At 35.6% G+C, this 20,241-nt stretch overlaps 1 protein-coding gene across 2 annotated transcripts; it reads right to left on the bottom strand.

Moving 5' to 3' along the window:
* Positions 1 to 535: 535 nt before the first annotated feature.
* Positions 536 to 4,120, bottom strand: LOC120088243 (uncharacterized). Of its 2 annotated transcripts, none has more exons than XM_039045396.2 (5): positions 2,764 to 4,120; positions 2,161 to 2,606; positions 1,425 to 1,606; positions 1,014 to 1,080; positions 536 to 932 (listed from the first exon to the last, which is right to left on the bottom strand). In XM_039045396.2, the coding sequence occupies exons 1-5, from the start codon at positions 3,698 to 3,700 to the stop codon at positions 891 to 893; spliced, it is 1,674 nt and encodes a 557-aa protein (XP_038901324.1). In that variant the 5' UTR covers positions 3,701 to 4,120; the 3' UTR covers positions 536 to 890. The 2 variants fall into 2 exon arrangements, 1 of the variants encoding a protein (XP_038901324.1); XR_016524015.1 differs by having other exon boundaries at positions 582 to 932; positions 1,425 to 1,625; positions 2,764 to 4,033.
* Between the last annotated feature and the right edge of the window lie 16,121 nt (positions 4,121 to 20,241).

Genomic DNA, 20,241 nt, shown 5'->3' with positions numbered 1-20,241 from the left:
CTACGAATTAATGAACATTTTTATCATAACAAACTATTTTCTTTTATTTTTCAGGGGAAAAAACTGCATTTCTTTTTAGTAACTTTTCTATAAGCTAAATTCGCTTGAAAATAATATAACCTAAAAATCAATTAGACAAATTTGATTAAAGTAATATTATCAGATAATCAGTGACAGTTCCTTAAAAATAATAACACTGATACTAATAAATGATAGTTTACCTAATAATCAATTAGAATAATTCCATGTCAAAAAATAATAATTCAAATAAAATAGTATAACCAGATAATCAGTGACATGAACTTGAAAAATTAATCAGAAATCCAATTCTTTGACCACATTATATTTACTCAATCTCCAAAATTTAATCCATCCTCGTCTACCAATCCGATTAGATTCTTCTTCCTCCACCCAATCAATTTTTTCTTCTTATATCTATAAGAGTATCTAAACTAGCTTACATACACCTTGACTAATCTCACTGAACAACTTGTTTGATCTCATAACATTTAAATGTCAAGAAAACTAATAGAATATTAAATCATGGGTAATTGACCGCCATAAATTGAACTCGTTAGTTACTCCCCTAAAATTCTTTATTAAACTCATGACCCTAGATATGTTGGATTCATATGCCAACAAGTGATTGGAGACATTAGAGAGCTGAATTTTTTTAGAGTTCAAAAAATAAATAGAAGTGGCATTTAAGTGACAATATGTCATTCGACTTCAACATTTTCATTTACATAGATATTTTCAATCTTTTTTTTCCACATTACAATCAAAATCCAAGGGGCATTACGAGGTCGACTACTCAAAATTACAGAAATAGCCCTGTAATTCAAGGTTAATTTATAATGCACGAATTTGGATCGGAATTTGGAAAGTCATTAGTATCTGGTCATGTTTCTCCACTTATCCTTCAGATCAACCTGAGACAAGCAACCCAACAACCTCTTACAAAACCGCTATGGACACTCAAAAAGACAAAATACCATTGTGAAATTGGTTACCTCTGTTCTTTCATCAAATATATCACGATAGCTATTTAAGATGAGCTTCCAATTTCCTTTACCAAACCTAAGTTACAAACACAAACAAGATCTTTAACTCGAGAGACAACAAAATTTAAGTTAATAGAACCACTTCACGATGCTATAAAAGGGCGGCAAGGATCAACCATTGTGCAATTTTAAGTTTCTAACTAAAGATTGTGTGTTCGTTAGGGGAAATTTGGTTATAAATACAGTGACCAAGAAAGGAAAAGGATAGGCAATATTTGGTGAAATGTATTCAGGCATGGGAGTATTCTCAAACATTTGATTTATCTTGTGATTTTGTGATCGTTTATCTTTTGATATATTCGAGTTCTATCATCATCCTTCTACAATCAAAAGAAAATGGTAAGAACTGAGAGCACATACCTTTCCACAGCAGTTCTTAAGGTGTCTTCTTCAAGCAAGCTCCACTTCTTACACTGCCTTCTCCGTACAATTTTAGTTTCTTCGTACTTCTTCAAGGGAGAAATAACCTTTCTCTTGGGACTAGGAAGGTGAAGTCTGTCGGCATGACTTCCTTCAGGTGAATCATCTATTGAATCATTCCACTGCAACAAAAAGAAAAGTCTTACCATAGAAAACAGTGAATTTAAAAGTAAATAAAAACATACAGCAAGAATGATTAAGAATATAGAGTAATCCACTCAATTAGAAAGGAGGGAACATCAAGAATCAAGATGAATATTCCATCTTCCAAGTGTGTGTAGACATGAAGTACTAAACCATTATAAACAATTGTCCTATCATAACTACCAACTTCCCTTTTAGTGCAAAATACAACACGATATTAATATCAAGTGCAACTACAATAAAATTGTATATATTTACAAGTATCTTTTTTTCCCTGCATTGATAACACTATAATTCTTGATTAAAATGAAAATGGTTGACAACACCGTATATTAAACTAAAAAATGATGCTCCGACATTTAATTCAGACCCAGCAATGATATTCTTGAGAACATAAAATAGTCGATATCGCACAATTGGGCACAAAGCCTTTAAAAAGCAATGTAGAAACTATCTCAGGCAACTCAAAACAGAAGGCAGAAAAGGCATGGTGGCATGCTAACAAAATGGCATCGAACATGGCTAACATTACCTCATATGAACAAGCTGTACTGTTGCGTTCCATGATGCTAGGCCGTGTCTTTTGACCATAACCTGGATTTTTAAGATTTGCACTCACAGATTGAAGAGGCACGGCGTCCTTGTTAATTGTTGGATTGGCAGCACCAGCATCATTTCGGCCCTCCGAAGAATGCTCACGAGTTTCATTCTTTTTGGCAAGATCATTGGCTACAGATTCTGCTATGCGCAATGCATCAGGAAGTGGATCTTTCACCACTGCCTGCAGCTCTACAGAGCTAGTCCTAAGTGCTTCTCGCACCCGGTTAACTTCAGTAGTATCTGGGCAAGTATATCTTTCAAATGAATTGCCATTCTCATTCTCGAAGTCCTCCAGTTGACTAATTTTAGCTCTGCCTCTAACACGTCTATGAAATGCAAGGGACTTGCATCTTGGCATAGCAGGAGTCCTCACGTTTTCTGATTATGCAAAAATAAATTGAGATTAAAGATTATTAGACCTTAAATTGCAAAAAATCACAAACTGAATAAAAACACGATAGAACCAAGAGAAAAAAAAGTATATAAACTAGCATCTATCATCAATCTATTATACAGTGGATATACATATCAGTACCATCTCGACGTGGAGTTGGATTGTGCAAAACTGCAACCTCCTTCTCAATCGATTCTTGCCCTTCCTCTGTTTCAGTAGCCAACTCTTGAACTCTCTCCGTGGTCGTAGCAACAATGTCTGGTTGTTTAGAACCCTCGTTGGTACCCAAACCCTGATGGCTATTTAGCAAATCAGTTCTTCTTTCAGGCTGACTAAGGACTTGCCCACTTTCGTGCTGCTCCGGTCTCACACGATTATCCGCTTGGGAGGGCACTTCAATCTCATCACCGCCACCTACATCCTCACTCTCAATAGCCATTTTGTTTGTTTTCTGCTCTAACTGACTAGGCTGCATTTCATTGACCATCCTTTTATCCATCAAAGAAGCACACAATTCAATAAATGACGAACCCATTACCGCCCACGCCTCACTCAGATAGTCTCCTGTCAGTTTCAGGGCATCATATCTCGTGTTCATGAGCATCAACTTCTTCCTAATATTTTTATCACAAAGTGACGCTTCAAATTCATCCTTCCATGCTTTCAATTCCCTCGAAACCAACTTACTCTTGCCCGATTTCACCAATTCAGTAACTCTTCCATTCCATATCCTCCTCACAGCATCAAAATACCTTCCATGTTTGTGAATGCCTTCCACCAGCAAGTACTTCACGGTGCATTCCACTGCCACAGCACAATATGCACCTTTCATTGATTCCATGATTGCAAGGCCTTCAGCCTTGTCTAACTGCTCAATCAACTCAAAATTTACAAGTAATTTCTCCGTTAAAACAGCATCCAATATTTCGCTCTCTAGGGACCTTAAAAGCACCGTTTTCTTCAGGCGAAAATCCTTGTCTGAGAAGGGAACGACCGCCATAACTCTCTTCTGCAAGTGATCGTCCATTTTACTCCGGAGTATGAATTCGATAATCCAACGGCAAATGTCCTCGTCCATGGTTCAAATAGAGTGGGAGGCAGAACAAACAAATGGGGAAAAACCCTAATTGATGAAAATGCTAACAGAAGAAAAAGCTAGGGTTTTTTCAATCCCTACTACAATGGGAACTACGATTTCGAGAAACTGGAGATATTCTTCGACGATGATAAAGTTAAAAGAGACAAACCGTCCGGCGGTGGAGATTGCAGAGAGCAAAATTTGAATTCGACAGATTCTTCTATGACGACCCCAATGCTATGCCGTTTGGAGGGAGGGAAGACGGAAGGGATATTGAAATTTTTGACCCCCTACCAAGTTTTTTTATTTATTTATTTTTAATTGATCTATTTTGAAAAAGCTGTTTTTTTTTTTAACCCTTTTTGAATTTTAGTGTGCCCCTCTCCAAGAGATAACAAGCCAGGCTACCGAGCTCGGTCCGTCTTTTTGACCTTTTGACGATGGGAGTGATATAAACATTGTAAACTTTTCATGTATAATTACTATTTTGCCCTCACATCTCATAATTAAATTTATCATACCTAATTCAACGATCAAATTCTTAACAAATTAATTTTCTTACCCGCAAAATAATTGTTTTCTCAACCAATTAATTCTTTTACTCACAAAATTAAATTAATTGTTTTTTCTAATTGTTAGGGAGTCAAAATTTTGGTAGGGGGTCAAAAATTTCAATTTGTGAATCTGGGTGAATATAGGTAAAACATAAGTTATATTGGTATACAAATTTTAAATGAAAATAATTGTTAAGTTTTATGTCATAAAACTCGTAGTTTGTAAATAATAAACATATTCTATTTTATAATAAAGTTGTTTTTGAGATCTATTTAGTAAAGATGATATTGAATATGTGGATTGTATTTCAAAACCCTAAATCCAATAAAATAAGAACCCCTAGCTATATCATGAATACTTGAACTATATGTAGAGACATAAAAGTGGATCAAGTTTGAGTAATGGCTAAAATGGTCTATAGCTAGGGATAAGGATGGGTACCTTATCCTAAGACACTATGGATACGACCCACTTGGTATTTAATACAAACAATGTGATATTGAATCGTTCATGTGAAAACATGAGAGTGGGGACGTCTTATGCAACGAGTTTGCATAAGACCAAACCGAGAAATAGTCACTTTTACTTTATAACATCGTTTGCTGTTAAAATTGGCTATTTCAATACAATGATCTAGGTAACTCGATTTTAATCTTGAGCTAACTATGAACTATTTTTTATTCGGAACTATCCTTTAATCTGCATGAGTGAAAGTGACCCGAGTTCACCGACTCAATAAGCCTACCATTTTAGGGATAAGTCCAAGTAGATAGCTGGGGACATAGTCCTGCAAGATGAAATTCGCTCATGCCTGATTATAGAGATGGTAGATAGGTTGTTATCTTAAATGTTGACTCCAAGTCTTGTATAAGGGGGCTCCACATTCTCATTGGCCTGAAAGGGATTTGATTTGGTGGTTGGACCACAAACCAATTGTTCATTAGAGGATCAGTGGGATTTAAGGAACAAGATGTAATTACAGGGGTTGAACGATAATTTTGATCCAACTATAACTACAAACAACCTGTGAATGATAGACTTACTAATCATGGTTATATCGAGTGAACATAAATATATCTACAGTGAGGAAAGTGTAGCTACTGGGTTATAGTGGAGTGTCTCGATAGGTAACGAATGTTGGTTAATTAGGTTAAAGAGTTTAGCCGGTTAATCTCATATCGTCAAAGCTCATGATCTGTAGGTCCATTAGGTCCCCTTACTAGCTCATATTGAACTAAACCTTAGAAAAGTGTGATGAGAAAATTTGAAACGTTTAAATTTTATCTAGGAAGCGTTAATTATATTTGATATACTTAATGACTTATCGTTTAATTATGAATTAAACAATATGGAGAATTGAAAATATTTAAATATGATTTATGTATTGTACACATGAATGGATTCATGATCGGGATTGATGTTAATTATTAATTTAATATTTGATATTAAATTAATAGTATTAATTACATTATTTTAAACTAATTTTATTTAAAATTAATTATTATACTTGATTTTATTTAAAATTGGTTGTAAAATTGATTTTATTTAAATATTTGATTTTTGTATTTCAGAAATTCAAAAATGGAGTTAGTGGATTTTTCCCACTTTTCTCCTTACAACACCTCAATCCCCACTATAATTAAGCTTGAATTTTCTGTCACTTAAGGGTTATTTTATTATGCATTATTTTTTCTTTAAATAGAGGAAGGAATTGCTGTGATTAAGGTTGAAAAATATTGGCTTTTGAAGCTGATTTTTATCTCTCAAAGCCATAGCTCCAAGTTCTCTCCAACTTCTTTTTTTCCTTGAAATTCATCATGTTTTTGGATCCCACAATCCGTTCTAAGACTGGAAAATAGCGGGGAAGATTCTAGCGGTAGTCTACGAAATGTTTGTGATAAAAAAAAACATCTAGATGATTGCTTCAATTTTGAGCTATATCAAAGTTTTATTTACAAACTTTATTTTTCGGTTTTGAACAAGTATGTTTAATCCTTAAAATTAGTGTAATTAGAGTGTTTTAGATCCAAATTACTTTCGCTTGCATATTTTTTTACTCTTACACTAATGTCTAATTTAGAATAGTTAATTACTTTTCTACCCTTCCCAACTTATTATATCTCACCAACCTTCAGTTACTTTTCTACTTCCCAACTTATTACATCCAACCACCACCAACCACCAATATAATGTTTTAACAAAACAAAAAACATACTCCCAACACCTAAAATTCTCTCCAACTCATAAAATTCTCTCTAAAACTTAAAGTTCTCTTTACAAAACTTGTGCTCTACAAAGCTTTGATTTTTCAAAAAGTATGTATTCCATTCATTTAACATGTTTTTATATCAATAATTTCTTATCATATTTGAATTCATTCGCTCGTTTTCTTTTCAGATTAGTTATGCTTGCTTGTTTAAATCCTCACTGATAATTAGCTTTTGAAATGTTTCTAGTGAATCTTTTTTCGTGAAAGATGTGCTTTGTAATAATTGCAATTAATATATATATATATATATATATATATATATATATATATATATAAGTTAGAATAATATACAATTGCCACAAAAAGTAGTTTTTAAAATACCAAAAAAAAAAAAAAAGAAATGCAAATTCTGAAGAAACCCAACCAAGCTTCATAACAAGGAACCAAGTTTGGACCAGCCCAGCGTGATTCGTGGTTGAAATTGGGCCACGTATATTGTCACACCTCCTCCCAGACTATCTTTTTAACCTGAAAAGAAAAGTGAAGACAGTAGATGCCAACACTCTTATGACACCCACTATCTAACCTACTTCTGATACCTGCCTTCTTTGGGCTTGTTGTGCCTAATAAATAGTTAATATACTAATATAACTTATGTTTTACCTATATTCATCCAGATTCACAAGCATACAAACTCTGTTAAAACACAGATGCGCACACCACTTATATACAAGCCATAATAACTTTGCATATGTTTATTGGTTTGTGGATTAATGCTACTAAATGTCGAATAAAACATATCATATTTTATTAAATAAATAAATTTGTTTATACATTACAATTACAAACTACAGGACCCACGAGATTTAGGGCATTGGTCTCAACAATCTCCCACTTGTCTTAAAGTTAGTGGGGTGTACATCATAAAAGTCACACTAATACAAAAGTACACAAAACAGTAAACTAGGGCAAAATGTGCACCCAGTACAAAATCTCCCACTTCCCCTAGATTAGATGTGGTCTGTCCTATAGACCCATACTCTGCAGGTGACCCTCAAACACCTTAACCATGAAGGCCTTTGTAAATGTATCAGCAATGTTGTGCTCAGAAGCTATTTATGTGACGATCACGTCCCTTCGATGTATAATATCTCGGATGAGATGATACTTCCGCTCTATGTGTTTCCCGCGCTTGTGACTCCTAGGCTCTCGGGAATTAATCACAACACCACTATTATCACAATAAAGGGTGATGGGGCTTTGACATGTCTGGAACCACTTCTAGATCAGCTAGAAATTTCTTGAGCCACACGGCTTTCTTAGCAGTTTCACAAGCCGCTACGTACTCAGCCTTCATAGTAGAGTCAGCAATGCACCCTTGTTTGCTACTCCTTCAGACTATTGCCCTTCCATTAAGAGTGAACATTTATCCTGATGTGGATGTCCTAGAATTCTTATCAGTTTGGAAATCAGAGTCTGTATATCTTGTAAGGATCAAATCCTTAGAACCATACACGAGCATGTAGTCCCTCGTTCTCCATAGATACTTGAGGATGTTCTTAACGACAGTCCAGTAATCAAATCCTAAATTAGATTGACATCGACTGACTTCCCCAATGCATAGTAGATGTTAGGTCTAGTACATAACATCGCATACATCAAGTTACCAACAATCGATGCATAGTGGATCCATCTCATTTCCTCAACTTCTTGAGGTGTCTTAGAACATTGTTCCTTAGACAAAATAACTCCATGCTTGAATGGGAGTAACCCTCTCTTAGAGTTCTGCATCGAAAATTTGATGAGCATATTGCAAATGTACGATGCCTGAGACAGGGCTAGCGTTTTGTTTTTTCGATCTCTAAAGATCTGAATGCCCAGAACAAATTGTGCCTCTCCCAAATCTTTTATTTGGAATTGGGTCACTAACCAATTCTTAATTTCAGTCAGCATGCCTACATCATTCTCGATGAGTATGATATTGTCTATATACAACACTAGAAAAGTTACTGAACTATTGATGATTTTCTTGTAAACACGAGGCTCATCAACAATCTGATCAAATTCATAAGATTTGATTGCATTATCAAATCTTATATTCCAAGATCGAGAAGCCTGCTTCAACCCATAAATGGATTGATTAAGCTTGCAAACCTTTTGCTCTTAGCCTTGGATTATGAACCCTTCAGGCTGCTCCATATAAATTGTCTCCTCAAGATTGCCATTCAAAAAAGTATTGGGATTGGTATCCTAATTCTCCCAGAGTCTCGTTGTTTGTACTGATACACGTTTTTTGATGAATAAAATATTTGTTATTTCATTATGGCATTTACTCATATCCAATAAACAAAAATCCTTGGTTATCTTATGTGAACTTAAGCATGTATATGTGAAATACAAGTGGATCATGCCTTAAGTGATAACCTAAATAGGTATGTAGTGTAAGGATTAAGGTGAGATACCTGATCTTGGTGACACTACGGATACGGCTCGCTTTGTAGAGGTTTGCAAGTGTTGTAAACTACTACAGATAGTAGATCCTGACCATTCATGTGGAGACGTGCAAGCGGGGGTGTCCTATACAAAGAGTTTATATAAGACCAGACCACGAGATGACTAGACTCTGTATATAACGTCGTTGATACTAGAGACTTACATCTCATCTAAACGACCATAGGTGACACGACCTCAATCTTGGGTGTTTTGGGAACTTATGCTTTTAAGGGCGGTCCTTTGATTAGTAAGGGTGAGAGTGGCTATATTGCCAACTCAACATGCCTATCTTTTTGGAGACTTGTCTGATCTGGGAGTTGGGAACTCAATCCACAAGATGAAATTCACTCTTTTCCCAAAGCAGGGATAAGTAGAGAGATTGCTCCCTTAAGGGCTGATTTCGGGGCTTGAACATAGTAGCCACAACTTCTCTTTGGGAGAGAGGACTCGGTCATAGTAAGACTATGACTTATGTTCATTAGAAGGATCAGTGGTACTTAAGAAATTAGATGTAACTACAGGGGCATAACAGTTATTGGTCGAACTGTACTTACGAGTGATCTGTGAAGTGTTGTCGTACTATTGATTGGTTAAGATGGACACACAATATATCTATAGTAAGGAGAGTTTAGTTGTCGGTCTTTAGTGGAGTGCCTGGCAGTTAATGGATGGTGGATCCCATGACTAAAGAATTTAGTCAGTTATTCACGTACCGTTGGAGCTTCGAGCTACAGGTCCATAAATTCCTCTTGGTAGCTCAATGGATTCAGTTGAGGATCAGTTCTTGGTGTTGATTTGAAATGTTCAAATTGACAAGAGGTAATTCGATTATATATGATATGATCGGTATGATGTATGAGATACATCTAGTGGAGGATTAATGTAAATGAGATTTACATCAAGTACCATGGAATAGAAAAAGAACTATGGTTTATATGTTTCATGAGATGAAATATTAAAACTATAGGTTATAAATATAGTATGATAAGTTGGTTATCATTTATGTTTATAATGATATTAACTATTGGATAATTAAATATTTTTCTCTAATAACCAATTGAGTGGGAAGTTATTAGTGGATTCATGGTAACCGTGAGATAAAAGAAAATTTGTTTTCCTAATTTTATTAAGTTTTGTAAGCTTGAGATATTGTGAATTCTCTCTCAGAAAATTAATCTCACGAAAGTTGTCAAGTAAATAGAATTTACTAAGCGACAACTTAGAGCGAGCTAAACGATCGTGTAGTGTTTGTAGGCGATAGACACGTAGCTAAGTGATGAGCTAAATGATCGCTGAGCTTTTGCTAAACGATTGGGCATCGACCTATACGATAGGTTTCAGCCATCTCCCACTTGCTCAATCGTTTACACGATTGTTGTTTCCTCCGTCTTCTACCTCAAACCAAGTCTACACAGAGCCCACCCTCTGAATTCTCACACCGAGGATACCAAGGTAGCCTTCTTGGTGGTGTCATACTCAACTCGACACCGTCGAGGTTCTATGGAGGCCGTTCGTGCTGTTGGGGTGTTCGTGATTAAGGCAATCGTTGAGTTCGAGTGCGATGTTCGTGTTGTGTAGTGGTCGTGTTGGACGAGCGTTCGAGGTTGTTGTATTCGAGCGGTCGTGTTGGACGAGCGTTCGAGGTTGTTGTGTTCGTGCGCTCGTGATCAAGGAGCTTGGCGATGAGTCTACAAATGTGTGTAGAGTTTCTTATTGATCATTTGTAGTTTCATACTATAATTTCTGTATTGATTGCATAACCATATGTTTGTGTTTATGACTGTAATTGTAAAGTTCATACATGATTGTAATTTGGAATGACCTTTCCACTGCTCATGGAAATCCTCGTGCACGATTTCCTTCAAAAAGCAGTCTTGACGTCCATTTGCAAAATCTCATAGTCGTAATATGACGCAATGGACAGGAGGATCTGAATAGAATTTAACATGGCAACAAAAGAGAAAGTCTCCTCACAGTCAATTCCTTCACTTTGGGTATAACCCTTTGCCACAAGTCTAGCCTTCCCATTAGCACCCTATTCTCTCTTGTAGATCCATTTTCAACCTATAAGTTTAACCCCATCGAGTTGATGTGCAAGATTCCAAACAGAATTGAAGTGCATACACTCCATTTTTAGATCCATAGCTTTGATCCATTCATCTTTGTCAACATCCTCCATTGCCTTCTTGTAAAACAATGGATCCTTAACATCTCCGTTAGCTACGATAGTTAGGGTTTCTGTTAAACCCATATAACGAACAGGCAGATTCGCAACCCTCCCACTATGTCGAGGCTCCCTCAACATTTAAGGTGGATGTGACCTACTAGATGAACCAACTTCAACAACTCTTGTTGAGGTATTAGGTTCTTCAACAACTCTTGTTGAAGACTCAATATTTTGATAATAAAATTCATTCAACAAATTCTTATTATGGGGCTTATGCTCCTTCATGTGACCGTCTTCTAAAAAGGTAGCGTTTTTTATACAAACACTTTATTTTATTTTGGATCGTAGAAGTAACCACCTCTTGTTCTTTTAGGATAACCTATAAATAGGCACAATTTTGAACGAGGTTCCAATTTCTTAGGATTTTTCTCAAGCACAAGTGTTGGGCAATCTCAGATTTGAAATGGTGTAAACTACCTTTACGACCATTTCATAATTTCAAAGGTACTCTAGTAACACTTTTGGATGGAACATAGTTCAAAATGTAAGTTGCAGTCTATACTGCATAACCCCAAAATGAGTAAAGTAAAGAAGCATAACTCATCATAGACCGAACCATGTCCAACAGGGTTCAATTTCTCCTTTCTGTTACACTACGTTGCTTAGGTGTACCAGGTGTTGAGAGTTGGGATACTATTCCATGTTCTACAAATAGTTTTGGAATATAAGATCCAATACTCTCCACCTCGATCAGATCGCAATGTTTTATTTGTTTTAACTGATGCATTTTCAATTTCAATCTTAAACTCTTTTAACTTTTCAAAAGCTTCAAACTTATGTTGCATTAACAAACATACCCATATCTAGAATAATCATCAATAAAAGTGATGAAATATTCAAACCCTCATTTTTCCTTAACATTCGTCGGACCACAAAGGTCGAAATGTACAAGTTCCATGGGTTTTTTGGCTCTTTGACCTTTTCTAGTAAAAGATCTTTTAGTCATTTTGCCTTCAAGGCATGACTCACACACAGGTAAAGAATTGGCACCTAAGTGTGTGAGTCATGCCTTGAAGGCAAAATGATCCATGTGTCTTAAACTTAATTCTACTAAGATCCATGTGTCTTAAACTTAGGTGCCAAATATGGGCATTTTCCTTAGGAGAAATTTAATTCTTTTATTATGAGTTATCACAGTTTTAAACAGTTCAGTGTTTATGAGGGCTTTAGTTGCTAACGGTCTTAGTACTTCGAGATCAGCACAACATGTACTCCATTCTTATAAATAAACACTTTATTTACATGAAAATTTAAAGAGTAATGTTGTTCTAGAAGACATTTTACAGAAATCAGGTTCCTTTTCAAGCCTGCAACCACATATACATTATCTAATAAAATATAATATTTCTGTAAGTAGAGTCAAAGCCCTCCCACTACCATAGTTGAGACAATATATCCAGTTCCAACATGCATCGTCATCTCCTCAGCCTCTACTTGTCGTCAGGAACTAATTCCCTAAAATGAAGAACAAACATGGTTAGTGGCGCCTGAATCTATTATCCAAGTTGAATCATTATTTTCCACTAAACAAGTCTCCAAAACAAGTAAATCACATTTACCTTGCTTGGCCTTATTCTTTTCTACCAAGTATTAGGACAATTCCTCTTCCAGTGTCCCTCATAGTTGCAATGGAAACAGATTCCCTTTGCAGCATTGGCTTTCTTGCTATTCCAGACAGCAGCTGGTGAGTTAGCTTTCCCTTTCCACCTTTCTTCTTCTTCCACTTTTTGGTGCCAGAAGAAGAAGGTACAGACTTAGTTCCAGAGGACGATCCTTTGTAGAACTTCTTAGAGGTCGATGCAACATTTGGCTCACCCTTCTGTTCCTTGGATTTCTTCAAGGATTGGAAAGTCTATAGCTCGTTGAGTAAGGTGGTTAATCCTGTTTATAACAGCATTGCTACGGAACTGCAGGAAACTTTTAGGTAAAGATTCCAGGATGACCTAACCTGAATAGCCTCATCGATGATAGACCCATTCATCTTTGCCACGTTGAAGTGGATCATCATGTTGAGAACGTGTTCTCTAACAGCTGCCCTCTCTTGCATACGGACATTGAAGATGTTTTTCAAAGCATCATGTCTGAGTTGTTCAGACGGTTGTCCGAACATCCCCGCAGGGACTCCATAATCTCACGGGCAGTGATCATAGGCTCATGCTTCTTGACCAAGACTTCAGAAAGGCTTGCCAAGATATACGCTTGAGCCTTTTCATTTGCTCGTATCCAACGCTCATATTCATCCCGAATGTTTTGAAGAGCATTTTGAGCAGGAATAGGAGGACAATCCTCCATTAGGACAAATCTCAGGTCAAGTCATCAATGATTAATATTGTGTTGATTGTGTTTATCCATGTAGCGTAATTTTTGCCGGTGAGTTTGTTGACGACAAGTAAATTTAGTGTTGCGAAAATCATAACGAAATTTGTTGAAACATACAATTTATTTATATTAGTATTCGAGCATTACCCTTTTGGAAAAACCAATCAAATTTAGCAAAATAATTTAATGCAGCCTATGTGACATCTATTTTACAATTACGTTTCAGTGAGACAGTGTAAAAGCCACCGTAGGGTGATCAGGTACCCCTTCATTGAAATGAGACCTTATCAACCAATATACAGAACAACTCCTTATTACTGTAAATATCAGTCACCATTTTTCCGTCCGAAAACTATTAACTAACTTTACATTTTCTTGTAAGTGTAAGTCCCCATTTTAGATTATAGAGTTCCACCTCAATGAGTCAATCATAGGGGAAAATTGATTGGGGCAAAAATTAAAGCAATCATATCTATTTCTGGGGTTTGAGTAAAAAGTCATGCAAATGCCATCCGTTGGGGGGACACTAGCAAAGGTGCCTCGAGGCCGAGTATAGATCTAACGGTGTGAACTTTTGAAGGAGAAACGTGAAAAGGAAAAATGAAGCATCATATACCCTATTTTCTTCCCACTTAGTGTTTACTTATGGTTATTTAACATAGAAAAATAGGGCTAATTATTTTACCAAGTGATTGTTTAAATTTGCTCAAAAGTAACACTTACTTTGGATAGTGAAACAACTTTGATTGATGTTCATTAAACACTTCAATAAACTTTAATAAATGATTGCATGCTTGTAGCAAATTTATCTAATTCACCTTTCTAGGTCAGTTACTAGATATGGTTGTTTTTTTTCGTCAACTTAAATACCCCAACCTAGACAAAACTAGCCTTAGACAAAAGGTCCCTAATAGATACATTTGCTACAAATTTAATCTTTTAATTAAAACCAATTTAATCATATTAAACTGATTAAAAAGATTAAACTTATTTCTAATCTCATTAGAAATGTGATCTTAGGTCCATGTGAATCATGTTTTTAAATTATTTTTAAAAAATAATTTTAACCTAAGGTTTGCATGTAATTTTGAATTATTGATTTTAATTTCTAATTTCATTTAATTATAACTTTTATAAAAAAATGAAATAAACTAAAACCAATTATTGCATATGAAAACGTACTTAGGTAAATTATAACAATTATAAAATAACCTAAAGTAGTGTCATTTTTCATGCAATTCTATTTCATTAGTAAACATACATAACACTTTTAAAATTGGGCTAAAATCATGATCATGTTTTCCTAACATTCCTTCATGAAAATTTCATTACAGGTAGTGTGAGTCATAAACTATCATGATAACAACAGAGCAAATGAGCTAACAAGGCAATCAAATCACCCAAGCATTGTCCAAGCACAACGCTCAAGGACCCCAAGCTAAAATTAATAAAAATAAAAAAAAAAACCTACCCAAGGGTACCCCACCCCCAACTTAAAATAATATATTGTCCCCAATGTATCTCAAATAAAGCTCAAAAAAAGAAAAAGTTAAAGGGAACAGAAAATCTCCCCTTCAAATATTGCCGCGCACGGGATGGTGGTGGTCAGGCTCGCCTTTAAAAAAGATGCTCATCTCCTCTAGGTCATACCTACAAAACAAAAACAAAAAGAAAGCTAATCTAGAAAACAAATAAAGAAAGCAGTAAACTTTTCACCTGGCTCCCCCCAGGAAGGAAAATTTTTTGACGTTGATTGCTCACGTGACCTGTCCCCTGTCAATGCACAAAGAAATTCTTGTATTTCTCTGGTCCCTTCTTGGATGAGTCGATATAGTCTGATAAGGCTATAAGGCTCTTCCTCTTTTGAAGAGAACCAGACAGGTCGAATTTGGTATTTTTAATTTTGTTTAAAAAAAGGAAAAAGAAAAATAAAAAGACTCAAGGATTGACTCAACTAAAAATAAAGACTCTGACTCAATTGACTCTCAAGAATAAGAAGAACAAAACTAAAAAATATACGATATACCGGACGACAGAACAGGGCAAAGTTTTTCAACCTCTAACTTTATCACCTAGAAATCGATGGGTTTAGGATTAGATTCTCCATAGTCCTCACAAACTGGTTCTAAACATGACATGAAATCCTCCAACTTATCCTCAATATCGACATAGATTACCTCATCGGCACACACCTCGGTGATTCATAAGATGTGTGTAACAGGGGTTCTCATCTTCTCTTAACTGAATCAGAAGATCGAGTGTCTGAGTCTCTTAAACTCTGAAGATCAGCTCCAACCTCAGTTTGAAACCTAAAGCTCTCTTGGAGGTCGCAGATCTCCTACTTAAAAACAATATTGTTAATAGCAAGTTATCTAATCACATCTTCTAATGACATACCTGAGTCGACGGGTAGAGCATGCATCGTCATGTCGGATGAGGCAGGGTGTGAATCATAGTGGAACTGGTCCCATCCTAGGTTTTCATAGCCATAAGACTCCTCTCATTTTGGCCGATGAAAATCATCACTTATATAACTAAGATACCCTCCCATGGAGTAGTCTCGTGGCGTAGGACTCCACTGCAAACTTGGGCATGCTTGCTCAGGGTGATCAGTCTTATACGCTTGCACCTGCTACGAGTTACTTGCAACCAACTAACTAACCAAAGAAGTTAACTTAGCAAGTTGACCTCAAAGGTCACAAACCTCATCACTAAGTCGAGATGCTCCACTCGATTGTCCCCATCTTTGTTGACGATATCTGTCCATGCTTAAAATACTGACACAAAAAGGAAAACAAATAAAAAACAAAAGAATACTCTAACTAGAAATTTAACTATCGAAACGTCAATGGCTTCCCCGGCAACGACGCCATTTTCTACAGAGCCTAAAAATTACGTCGTTAATAAGCTTCAAACTTGATCAAAAGAAAATTTGTAAATACCGAACTACTCCTATCACTACAAAGACGTAGCAACAGTGGTAAGTCTGAGTCGATCCGCATGGAAGCACGATTTGTTTCGTTAAATTAATTTTCTAACTAGAGCGATAAATGAGGGGTTTTGTGTGGAAGAGATATATGCGTGAAATTAAAATAAAGAGGTAACATAATCTATAATAGGAGTCTATCTAATTTCTAGAGCAAAAGAGAGTTTCCTATGCAATTTCTTTCATTAGTCATCAATTAATTACACTGAATCTGTCAACCTCTCAACTTATTAGAAAGTCTAATAGCCCAATTAGCCAAATTCGACATTAAACCAAATTAGTCCTAATTCAATTTACAACTCTTCCTTCTTAGTAACATACAAGTTAAAATTGAATTGCATTATGAAAGGGTTCAATTGTTGAGACATACTACAAGCCAGAAAAGCCATATCTTATACCATGATTTATTTGGAAAAGATTATATTAGGGCATACATACATTTGGTCAGAAAAAGTCTAGACCCTAAACATGTGATCCTAATACATGCAACTAAATCAATCAATATTGCATAGGCTATGACGATATTGCAAACAAGAATTTTGATAAATTAATTTGTCAGATCAATTTATAAAATTTCCATTAAAATTCAATCAAATCATCCCAAAGAGTTCACAACAATTCAGTTAAATTAATTAGAAAACATTCAAGAAAATAAACATAGGATTCCTGCTCAAAACAAATTAGATAGGAGTTACCTCTTAATTCATAGACAAATCCGAGATACACATCCAATCCATCAATTACAACCCAAAATAAAAAGAAAAACCAACCTAAAGATACTAAAATCTGAAGGGAAAGAAAGAAGATTGAAGTTATACTTCGGCCTCCATCAGTTCATCCTCCAAAAGTTAGCCTGTTTTGACCTAAAACTGAAGAGGAATATTTATAGAAAATTAGGATAGCATCGTAACGCTAGAACTAACGTTGTAATGCTGAAACGGCTGAAAGGGAGCGTCGAGGCAGAAGTCCAATGCTAGGGGTAACGCTATCTCGTGCGCACGCTCCGAACTCCGTTCGTCAAAGTTTGTAGCGTTGCAACACTGAGCATTCTGTCGCATAGCATTGGGTTGGAGCATTACATGGCATTGTAATGGTGGCGATGTTCTAACTTCAGAGTGTTGCGACACTCGGGGCAGCGTTGCAACACTCCCCTACATCACGATCTACTACCTCCAAGCATTGCACGAGCATTAGACCTAGGCAAATTATGAGCGTTGTGACGCTCTGATAGGGGTATTTTGGTGTTTTCAACTCCTTTGAAGCCTGAGTGCTCAAATCAACTCCAAATTGTTTCAAATTAACCCCGTTCTTCACCAAATGATTAATTCTACCTCTTGATTGCTCAGTACTTACAAAATAGGAAAATAAACACATAAAATATGATAATGAGCCCAAATTAAGCTAGAAATAATAACTCTTATTTAGAGCTATCAGAATCGCACGCAAAATGGAAAAAAAATCCGTCTCGGAGTGTTGCAACGCTACAAAAAAAATTTCCATTCGTCGCTCACAGCGTTGTAACGCTAGGGCACAACGTTGCAACACTACTCTACAATAGCCACTATACACTTACGAATTCATCGAACCTTCTTCAATTTGGGCCTCATTTTCTTCAGAAACTCATCGGAATGACCACGAACGACTCAAAACTTTCAAATTACAGACTCTATTGCAATTAAATGGCCAAAACATCGGGCCCTTACAAACTAATTTGTAAAGAAAAAGCAATAAATCTAAAATCCAATCCCGCAGACATCCAAAAAATTGCAAACCATAATATTTTCCATAAAATTCATCAATATGAACAATATTACAGAATGCAACCCACCAAATCTGTAAGAGCATTATGGAAAATTAAAAATTGGGACAAAAGATCCTAGCTTTGATTCCAACTGAAGGAACCGTGAAGTTCGATTATGGAAGCGGGGATCATTCCCAATTCTCGATGTTACACATAATTGAAATTCACAGAACAAAAAAAATGCAAATAACCATAATTTTATAGCATACTTTGAAGAATTAAAGGAAGAATAAGGGTTAGAGAAGACTTACCCTTGAAGAATCGATGCCTTCGCGAATTTCCTCCTCTCGTCAACCAAACTTCCAAAAACTTATAGTAATCTAAGAAGGGCACCACCACAAGTGAGACCTTCGTATTCTCGGTAGGGGCTGAGAATCACGGGAGATGTGGGCTCTATGATCTTTCAGGAAGAGGTAGAAAGATTTAGAAAGGAGATTTTTGTTTTGTAGGGAGTTTTGTAAAATTATAAAAAAAAAAAAAAAAAAAAAAAAAAAAAAAAAAAAAAAAAAAAACTCAACACCCAGACCTTCTCTGTGAAGAAGAAGAAGAAGAATAGCTCATCTCCCGTAACCACTAACCACACGTCTGAAAAATAGAGAGAAAAAGGGGAGAGAAGTTATTTTTAATAATTTAAATTAAAATAAAAACAAAATTTAATTTAAATAAGAATATAATAACTAACTTATTATATAACTATATGTTATATCAAAATATAATACATAAGTTATAGTTTTTATATTGTATCAAATAAAATATTACGGATCAAGTTAAAAAATATTGTGGATTTTCAAACTATTGACAAAAATGGGGTACATGGGAAAGTATTTTTAAAAATTGGTGGGAATGGAAAGTATTGACAAAAATAGGGTAGTTTTGGTATGAAGGGAAATCGTGTACGGGGTACACGATTAGCATTTAATCCAGTCAGCACCACATCGGCTCAGTTGGTTAACCGGTTGAAGAGAGACTCGTGGATCAGGTCCACGACTTTTTTTTAAAAAAAATCGATTGTCTAACTTTTTTTTAAATCGGAGATGTACAACAATATTAAGACTCGTGGACCAGGTCCACAAATTTCTTCATTATTAAACTTAATTATATATTTAATCTACAATGAAAACATAATTATTATGCACTCATATTTTAAAAAAAAAAATCATGATTCTAAAGAAGATTTACAATTAGTTTTTTAATTTGAAAATAGAAGTTTACATGAAATTTAAAGACGACCCCCCTGACCCTTACCCCACATGGGGGTTGTCTTCATGTGCATCTAAATTAGCTTTACCATGTTGTCGTTTTCGTCTACGAGGAATATGTCTTCGATCAATGTTAGCAATATTAATACTTTCTATGTTGACCAATGTTTTGGTGACACATTGAATCCAATTTTGGTAAATTGTGTTGTACTGAATATTGTTGTACATTTTCGATAAAATTATTCTGTACGATGAAAAAATAAATATTAAACAATATTCATATCATATATTTGGAAAATTTCTGATTTTAAATCTCTTACCATGCAGTAATAGTAAGCGTCGTCAGGTGTGATAAATTGCCTCATGATTGAATCATACCAGGAAACGTAGTCATCTGATACAGCTGGCTCATTTATTATTTCTCCCTATGCACAACGTTCATGTCGTCCATGCCAGTAGGATATATATTCCACATGAATTCAACGCCGGACTTGGTTGTGCTTACCTCTCAAATCAATCTGGTGTAGTGTTGGGAGTGTATAGCACAACAAAGGTATCGTTTATCGCAGACCGAACTATCTCAACACACGATCTGGATGATGCCACTCTACTATATGGAATCATATAAGAGGGCTAACGGTCAACCAAATGTCTTCACCATCATAACAGTAATCAGGTAGTGATAACCCGAAAAAGTTGGAACCACATTTAAAAGTTTGCCTCTTTGTAGGCTACCCCAAGGAAACGAGGGG

The sequence above is a fragment of the Benincasa hispida genome, chromosome 10 (genome assembly GCF_027475165.1).
Source record: "Benincasa hispida cultivar pf3 chromosome 10, pf3_genome.v1.1, whole genome shotgun sequence".
Classification (NCBI taxonomy): domain Eukaryota; kingdom Viridiplantae; phylum Streptophyta; class Magnoliopsida; order Cucurbitales; family Cucurbitaceae; genus Benincasa; species Benincasa hispida.
The sequence above is the reverse complement of the archived record's forward strand: the minus strand, read 5'-3'. Positions and strand labels throughout refer to the sequence as shown.

What these genes read in the sequence shown, in the direction of transcription:
- LOC120088243 (XM_039045396.2), bottom strand. Translation starts at nt 3,700, where the DNA reads ATGGACGAGGACATTTGCCGTTGGATTATCGAATTCATACTCCGGAGT. An exon ending in TCCAACTCCACGTCGAGATG is followed by an intron (nt 2,607 to 2,763) that starts GTACTGATATGT and finishes TTGCATAATCAG; the next exon opens with AAAACGTGAGGACTCCTGCT. An exon ending in GTACAGCTTGTTCATATGAG is followed by an intron (nt 1,607 to 2,160) that starts GTAATGTTAGCC and finishes TTTTTGTTGCAG; the next exon opens with TGGAATGATTCAATAGATGA.